This window comes from Engraulis encrasicolus, chromosome 11 (genome assembly GCF_034702125.1).
Source record: "Engraulis encrasicolus isolate BLACKSEA-1 chromosome 11, IST_EnEncr_1.0, whole genome shotgun sequence".
In the NCBI taxonomy this organism is placed as follows: domain Eukaryota; kingdom Metazoa; phylum Chordata; class Actinopteri; order Clupeiformes; family Engraulidae; genus Engraulis; species Engraulis encrasicolus.
Genome location: NC_085867.1, coordinates 435,681 through 445,129, shown reverse-complemented (window position 1 = coordinate 445,129; position 9,449 = coordinate 435,681). Strand labels below are relative to the sequence as shown.

At 43.0% G+C, this 9,449-nt stretch overlaps 1 protein-coding gene across 2 annotated transcripts in view; it reads right to left on the bottom strand.

Annotated features, from left to right (window-relative positions):
* rnf185 (ring finger protein 185) overlaps nucleotides 1-2,751 on the bottom strand; it is a 13,774-nt gene extending 11,023 nt beyond the window's left edge. The window contains exons 1-2 of one of the 2 annotated variants that reach the window (XM_063211139.1): nucleotides 2,587-2,751; nucleotides 927-1,182 (exon numbers count right to left, since the gene is read on the bottom strand). In XM_063211139.1, the coding sequence (XP_063067209.1) occupies nucleotides 927-1,147 (221 nt within the window). In that variant the 5' untranslated portion in view covers nucleotides 1,148-1,182; nucleotides 2,587-2,751. The remainder of the gene's footprint in view (nucleotides 1-926; nucleotides 1,183-2,586) is intronic. The other variant, XM_063211140.1, reaches the window with a different exon arrangement.
* Nucleotides 2,752-9,449: the final 6,698 nt, after the last annotated feature.

The window sequence follows — 9,449 nt, the reverse complement described above, 5'->3', positions numbered from 1 at the left end:
GGAAAAGTGTCATTCTTCAATATCTTGGGAACTGAACGTCGTACAGACTCCATTTTTGTTTTAGGGGGTCATAGCAACATGCTAATCATGACAATGCTAATGCTAATTTTGAATGCTAATTCATGCTAATTAGTTTTTCTTCAATATCTCGTGAACCGAACCTCGTACGGACTCCATTTTTGGGGGGGCATAGCAACATGCTAGGTGGCATGCCACGCCCCTGCACAATGTACGTGCGAGGGCCCGTCATCGCCGCTTGCGGCTTTAATTATTATTATTATTATTATTATTATTGACATCAGCTGACTGTAAAGCAACATTGATGATGAAACATCGAAACATCGAAACATGTCGGTAAGGGCAGCTGGTTGGCCGCTTGGCTGGTGTGAATTTAGTGCCCTGACAGCCTGTGGACATTCTGGCCTGTCCCTGATAGGACACGGATTTTGAACCGATGACGATTGTCATCAAATCAACGTAAAAAGATGTTGATTCAACGTCCATTTGCTACCCAGGGTGGTGCTGCTAACTTAACATTACATTACACTTAGCTTTAAACAAAATCCAAAGGTGATTTACAGTTATTAAGCTACAGGGTATTGGTTACAGTCCCTGGAGCAGTGTGGGGTTAGGTGCCTTGGTACAGGGTATTGGTTACAGTCCCTGGAGCAGTGTGGGGTTAGGTGCCTTGGTACAGGGTATTGGTTACAGTCCCTGGAGCAGTATGGGGTTAGGTGCCTTGGTACAGGCTATTGGTTACAGTCCCTGGAGCAGTATGGGGTTAAGTGCCTTGCTCAAGGGCACTTCAGCCATAGGGTATTGCAATAGTCAACTCTACAGGTAATAAAAGCATGGATTAGCTTCTCCAAATTCCAGTTACATATAAAATCCTCGCAGTGCTGCTAATGCTCGTAAGTAGTGCTTACCAGAAGAGGTGTCCACACAGGCTGATGACGGCGTCCTTGGAGGTGTCCAGGCATATGTTACACTCGAAGGTGCTGTCCTGGTTACTGCCCTCCCCGGCCGCCTGGCCGCTGCTGCTGCTGCTCTGGCCAGCGTTAGCGGCGTCGGGCCCGGCTGCCGAGCTGGAGGAGGAGAGGGCGGAGGAGGAGGGAGGGGGCTGGGGGGCCGCCGCCGCACTGGCCATGCTGTCTACAGTCTGGTCCTCACCTAAAATAGTATCTTGTTTTAAAAAGAAATTAAAAACAGAGTTATTCCCGTATTTGAAATGTCTATGTGGGCAGTGTGTGTAGGCCTATTTAGTGCCGACTCACTCAACTGCAGGGAGAATGAACCATGTTTACCATTGAACATCATGTCTTGTTAATGTTTAAAATGCATTTAGAACTTCATTTTCTGAACAAAACGAGACATAGATCATAATCTGTGCGTGAGGACAAGAGAAATTTGCGGGCGAGAGGGATTGCCATTTTATACTCGCAACCCTATTGGGAAAAGTTTAGAACATGTATTCATATTTTATGAAAGAATTGGGTGTTACAATCACTTATCACCCAGTGAGCAGACGGAACGTCTTCTGATTGGCTGAGCAGGTGTCCTTTATTCCCCGGTAGCAGGACACCTATGATGTCATGCGGGCGTGCGGGCGTCCAAGTTGCTTCTTTTCTAACTTTCTGGCGAAGTGCCGTTACTAATTCTATCGCATCTGGTTGTCTAGTCAAGACCGCGTTGTTAGTCGTCGGGCTGTTAGAACGCTCCACCTCGTCCATTATTTCCCTTGATATCGGGACACCTCGTCGGCCGCTATTCCATACTGAATATAAAATACAGAAGAGAGACGGGTTTTAGACGCGTCTCAATAGTAAACATGGTCTGTTTTTGGGTCCGTTTCGGTGGAACACCTCGGATCGGAAAACTACAAACTACACAGCCCCAGCCAAGTCACATGGAGCACCAGAGACACAGCGGGATCAGACCGACAAACAGCAGCCCATTCCGGGATACAAAGAACAATGAGCCCGGATAAAACACTAAAGCAGTCTGGCTTGTAGCCAGCTGAAACTCCAGGCAGATAGGCTAATCATATGCTTACTATACAGCAGTCCAACAAGTACCACACACACACACACACACACACACACACACACACACACACACACAAATGTGGACAGTGACACTCACAAGTGGATCTTATCTATGTGGAATTACAACAATGTGAGACAGTGACATGTTTAGGGTTACTTGAAGACAAATCGCGGATGATGAAAGTAGAAACTACAACTAGCCCAGAGCGATTCAACAACTTTTTTCTGCAAACCCAGAATGAAGTTGCCTGCTGCTGCTGCAGAAAGCCTACTAGCTTCCCAAAGATATCGTACGTTGAAAGAAACAAACCAAGTTGTTTTTTTCTCAGTAGGCTACCTTGTACATCCTCTGCCAAAGCCTACAGAATATCCAGCTGCATTGCTGATCTTTGCCTTGTTGTACTTTAAATCCTGTTGCAACATTAACCTCCTGAGATTATTTACATGCTCGTCGTTAGCTGATATGCTAACAACACACACTCAACTCGCATCGATTCAGACAGAAACCGCAGGACAGAAGAATGAAAGGCACCCGGCTTACCTTTATAGATTCATCGACGAATTGATGGAAATATATCAGTCCGTATAATTATTCTGATGGTCTCATTCGATGTGAAGACACTGGATAGACACTCGAGTTGCTTTGCTTTCAGTCGCAGTTTCTTGCCACAGATTGCGTCAACTTCCAATCCGGAAGTGAGCAAAGGGACGTAAGGAGACGCAGCTGTCTCTGATTGGTTGCTTACTTACCTATTGAAATTAATGGAAAGTGTCGAGTTCACGCACAAGCAGAATATCCTACCGGTGGCTCTCGGCTACTAACTAAACAGCTGGGGGATTCCGTTTCCATTATATCAAATAATTAGCAATACAGTTACCAGGCCCTACAGCCTGGTAGGCTACAACGAAATTGGTTCATCACCAACTAAAAAAAAAAAAAGAATTTCTATTTGATTAGTTTTCTATTGGTAGAATTAAACAGCAACGCCCGTATTGCAGACCAAAAATATGTAATAATACGTGTGTTTTGTTTGGAGGATTAAGGTCGAGAGAGATTCTGCTCTTTATAGGCCTACTCCAGGGGTGGAAGTCCACAGTAGCCGTCTGCTGGTGGTGGTGGTGGTGGTGTGTGTGTGTGTGTGTGTGTGTGTGTGTGTGTGTGTGTGTGTGTGTGTGTGTGTGTGTGTGTGTGTGTGTGTGTGTGTGTGTGTGTGTGTGTGTGTGTGAAGTGGCTTTTAGACATTTTGAGGGGTATAGGTGCTGAAGTGGGTGATGGGGACATGTAGGTTATTATTCAGGGCATTATTGTCACACCCATGCTTTTGATCATGAAGCATGCTGTAGAGCAGTGGTTCCCGGGACCCAACCTGTGGGTCGCCAAAGATCCACAGGGGGTCGCGAAGCCCTCTTTTTTTAAAGGGGTTTCATTTTAAATATCATATATAGCCCATGTTAAATAAATGACAAAGCATTTAACTAATATATGCATAGAAGCAAATAATGTTAGTGCTATTAAACATTTATTCTATATTTCACCGAAGACGAATTGAGGAATAAAATGACAAAAAAATGAGTTTTCGCAGGAAACAGAGGGTATCATGTGACTTCCTCTCATGCAGGCGCTCATGCGGTTGGGTCACCAATGCTTGCAACGGTAAAATCATGGGTCCCTGAAGAAAAAGGTTGGGAAACACTGCTCTAGATCAGTGGTTCTGACCCGTGCCCAAGACAAGCCACGCACCCCCACCCCAAACATGTCTTGGACACAAGTAACATGTCAAAGTTTTGGTTGGTGGTGTGCGGCTTGTCTTGGGCACAAATGAGGGGGCTGCTTTAAGAAAAAAAGGTTAAGAACCACTGGCATATTGGAAGGCAGGCACCCAAAATTGAGAACCCATGTAGGCCCTATTGGCTGGCTGAGCTCCCTCGTGCTGAATGGCTGGACTCTGCTGCCCCCATGTGGCGAGAGAGAGAGAGAGAGAGATAGAGAGACAGATAGAGAGAGAGAGAGAGAGAGAGAGAGAGAGAGAGAGAGAGAGAGAGAGGGAGGGAGAGAGAGAGAGAGAGAGAGAGAGAGAGAGAGAGAGGGAGGGAGAGAGAGAAAGAGAGAGAGAGAGAGAGAGAGAGAGGGAAGGAGAGAGAGAGGGATGAGAGAGATAGAGAGAGAGAGAGAGAAGAGAGAGAGAGAGAGAGAGAGAGAGAGAGAGAGAGAGAGAGAGAGAGAGAGAGAGAGAGGGAGAGAGAGAGAGAGAGAGGGAGCATGGGCCTCAGTTTGATTTCCGAAGTGCACTGTGCTTGTCTCCTCGTCCCGCCGCCCATGGTCCCTCCTCCGTGGAGAAAACGATAAAGTTTCTCAGCTGTCAGCCTAGCCACAACAACTTTTGAGGGACTGTTTTTCATTCACCATCCCAATTGCAAATGAGAAAAAGACTCTACAATTGAGCTTTTGCAACATATTGAAATATAATGGCAGTTAGGTGAGCGGCTAGGGCGTCAGACTTGCATCCCAGAGGTTGCCGGTTCGACACCCGACCCGCCAGGTTGGTGGGGGGAGTAATCAACCAGTGCTCTCCCCCATCCTCCTCCATGACTGAGGTACCCTGAGCATGGTACCGTCCCACCGCACTGCTCCCCATGGGGCGCCACTGAGGGCTGCCCCCTTGCACGGGTGAGGCATAAATGCAATTTCGTTGTGTGCAGTGTTCACTTGTGTGCTGTGGAGTGCTGTGTCACAATGACAATGGGAGTTGGAGTTTCCCAATGGGCTTTCACTTTTTCACTTTATAATGCTGTTGTCAGTGATGTCATCATGACATATTCTTCCTGATACGAGGAGACAAGCACAAGTGGAGGAGGCAAGTGGAGGAGGCGAGGTTGCATATTGGAACACACTCATGGTGTCTGTGCCACACTACTTAAAGTGATGGTTCGGAGTAGATTCAACTTAGGGTCATTTGAACCGTGACTCACTTAGTACAAAGAAGTTTCTGGACCCTCTACAGTTTTCTCACAGATCTCAACGGTGGGTAGAGGATGCCACTGCCACTCTACTGCACATGATTTTTAAACATCGTGAGGGCAGCAGCACACATGCAAAGATTTTATTTGTAGATATCTCATCTGCTTTTAATACTAAACCTCACATTTTAGTTGATAAATTGAAGTAATTTTAAATTGGACCATGGATTAGTGGAGTGGATTCTGGATTTCTTAACCAACAGAACACAGCAGGTGAGGGTAAATGGGGAACTCTCCAACAAAATGACATCCTCTACTGGATCACCCCAGGGATGTGTTTTGTCTCCTCTGCTCTACATCTTGTATAACAATGATTGCCGTAGCCAGAATGAAAACCGGCATGTCATGAAATTTCAGATAATTCAATAATTCTTTGCCTTCTTTATGCCAACGAAACAGATCATGGCCCTGTTTTAGATGATTTTATTTCTTGGCGTGACAGTTCTCACCTTCACCTGAATGTCACCAAAACAAAAGACATGGTCATTGACTTCAGGCACAACCTCCCTGCCCTGACGATCAAGGTGCAGGCTGTGGAGGTGGTAGACTCGTACAAGTACCTGGGCAGTTGGATCGACAAATTTAATTTTAACAGACACACAGAACATATAGTATGAAAGAAAAGTCAACAGCGTCTCTTCTGCCTACGCAAACTAGCTTAATTCAATGTGGACAAAACCATGATGATACTTTTTCATAGGGCCTACATTGAATCAGTTTTATCATTTTATATGTTGTTGGTTTAACCCTATCCAGACCGGGCTTTTTTAGCATACCTGGGACCGGGGGGGGGGGGCTGTTTCGACCCCCCCTCATAACGTAGGAACCGAATGGCGTATGGCCACCAAACTTGTAGGGGCTGATCTTCAGTCAAAGATCTTTGAATGACATCAGTTTGGTGTCATTATTGTATATTATGACATCATTATGACATCATTTCCTGATTTTATTGCCCAAAATGTCAACTTTATGTATTTTCCATTTAACTTGGGTAACGCACATCACTTTTGGTTATTATGTGCCTCAGACCACTTCAAATGTTCACAATGGTGTCTGATGCTAATAAAAATGTAAAAAAATGTGAAAAGTGATGATGATGAGACTTAGATCAGTGATTTTTGGGCAGGTGTACCCGTCAGAAAACCGTTGCCATGGCAACAACAAAAATGATAGACCTAATCTTTTGGTATCACATTGTAGCCAACTTCATTTTAGGAAAAGTCACAAAGTTTCGTAGTCATAGCTTTAGTCATTCAAGAGTTACACAACATCAAAGTTGGTGCGGGCACTTTTAGCCCCCCTCCAGTCTGGATAGGGTTAACAACCTCAGCGTGAAATTTAGGAACTCTCTCACCAAAATTATTAAGGTCAGTGGCAAAATTGCTGCACACTTAATGGCCCCTTTTGGGGACAATACAATTGAAACTTGAACTTGAACTTCAGTCAAGTAGCCCAGCCAAAGTTATTTCTACCTTGGCCGAGTTACAGTACCGAGTTATCCCGAATAGCTTAGTACAAGTGTTAATGGAACTTGGCAGTTACTCACCACACTAAAATAATTTGCCATGACACCCAACTTCTACAGCAGTACACATATGGCCTGTACTCACGAAACGTTGCATTTGGAAGTTTGTACATAATCCAGGAGTTTATTGTTATCAATACAAGCGTAGAGCTGCAGACACAGTAATTTCTTCATGCACACGACATGACAAGTTCTTAAAGTTTAGGTGCTTTACTTACAAAATAAAAAGGTTACAAATATGCACGCTCGGTAAGAAAACTATATGCTCTTGTGCCTTGTGCAGCCCTGACTAAACTGGAGCTGCACGTTCTAAGTGAGCGTCATCCAACAGTTTTTATATCAATATTTATTTTCTTAGATATTAGTAATTACACAATAACATGACTTAAGAATAAAATAAAATAGAAATTGCAACTATGCATTGTACATATTTTTACACATTCTATCTTTTCAGCTTCATGGCACCTCTTAAATAGCCTGGTTCTCACTGATGATGCGTGTGTGTAGCTCTGGAGCCCCCTAGTGGAGTGGAGCTACACAAACTACCGTCTGGTAGCGCTGCCATCAACATGTTCTTCTCGAGCAGAAAATAAACGGAGCATTTATTGCTTGAATATCAACAGCAGCTCACATTGATGAGTCACAGGACAGATTATAGACTGTATTGCCTCTTTAGAGATTAACAGAAAACATTTTGGAGGAGTTTGTTGGTGGTGAGTTACAATAAATGCACCATTTATTTTCTTTTGAGAAGAGCATGTTAATGGCAGATCTACCAAACGGTAGTTTGTCTACAATCCCACGCACCTTCGGTGAGAACCAGGCTACCTTTTAAAGACGTTTGCTATGATATGCTGTACTGTTTGTGTACGTCGAAAACATTATGAAAAAAATGGTTCTAAATAGGAATATATAAAAATTATGGTTGGGGAAAAAATCGAATTAACTATAGCCTTTGAAATGAATTAATCGAAATGAATCACATTTTTATCACATTTAAATATCTGACTAGAGAACAGTTAAAAGTTTTGTTTTTTCACATGGATTTTGAATAATAACAATAGATAAGCTTAATCAACAAAATATTGTTCATTTTTAAAAGAAGAGAGAAATCTTCTCAATTTTAGCAGGCTGTGCTCCATCAGGTGTAATGCTGTCCTCCACTGGTCTATCCAGAACTATGTAGGCCTAACTATATTATCGTGAGTTAATTTTTTTAATTGTGTTAATGTTTGTGTAATTAATTAATCCAATGCCTGATCCATAACTGGTGATCCATATAGGTGTTTACGTAGCCACATAGCTATTAGGCTGACAGCAAGCTCCAGAAAATTCGTCATTGTCATGGGGGAGAAATTATAAATAGAATAAACAATTCAACTTATCTGGTCGGTGATGAGACTTCAACATCCAAGGGTATTGGATCCGATCACAGTTCAGGGGTCATTTGTAAGGATCTAGCCAAGGATCCGGGTAAGGATGTTAGCCCCTGAAAGTTTAAGGTAGCCTACTCAGCCTGCCAGACACGATATACAATTATCCTCCTCTGTTTTTATTGCGTGAAGGACACTATAAAAAGCGACATAGAGTGGATGGCGATTATACAAGTAAACAACAGGCACGATTCTTGACAGCAACACCAGAGAGCTATCACAAGGCTAACAGGGCTGCAAGCTGAGCATCATGACACAATGTCAATGCGGGATCACTTTAGGTGTAGGCTACCAGAGAAATTCGAATATAGTGTAGTAGTCTAGTCACCAGAGGGGGTCCACGCGCACCCCCTGTACTTGTTGTTGAAACCCATTTTTTTAGACTCCTTTATATGTCTAGTTAACAATAAAAGATGTTAGCATCGCTGCAAATTGTCCCATGACTGTTTTTCAGGGCTGTTTTTAGAACCTGTGCAATAGCGAGAATTACAATTAAGAAATTTAACAATTCATATAACTTTTCAACCAGACATGATATAAAGACAAATGAGACCACTTTTTCATATAAATACAACATGGGACATTGATTAGAGGGGTTCATTTATTGATAGAAACACATTTTGACAACTTTAAGGCCTAAATTATCTAAAAAAAAACAAGGAAATTTCCACACATCCAAACAGGAAACTGTATAACTTTTTTTTTTTTTTTTAAATCCAAATATCATTGTCAGTGCAACTATTTGTGACTGAATCTATTCCCTGACTACATAGGCAGGCTTAACACATGTCCATTTCCACTAATCATCAAGGTATTCTAACATATCTACATAATCTACTGTATCCTCGTCTTCACTGTCACTAGACCAGCCCGTTTCCAGTAGATCAGCCATTGAGGGAGGCAAAACTGGCCCAAGTGACCATACAGGTTGCAATACCCCATCCTCTGTTTTTTGCCATCCTTGTTGATCATCATAGGGCTTTGGCTTTTCAATAATAGCATCATATGCCCTCTTATAGCATGCCACTCTATGATTAACCCGTTGTATGTGAGGTATTAAAGAATCCTGGCAGGGTGGAATGCGTGACAGGTCAACCTTTGATTTGATTGTAAGTTTCTCATCATCTCCGACCATTTGTTGGAGCATCTTAACTCTCACTACATTCACTGATGTTTCTCTCGCATGCCCATACATGAGACATGTAAAATGCTCAAGTTCCTGCAGCACTTTCACTGGAAAAGTCCAGTCTTCCCCAAGTTGCCTAAATGGTTACCAGATATAATCATATGCGTATTAGTTTATTACCACAAACAATATTTGACTAAATAACAACATACACAGTGATGAACTGTTCTACCTACCTGAAAGCAGCCTGGAACTTTGGGTTTTGTTGGAGCTTTTTAAGGGGAGCCACTTTGCCTTTGCCT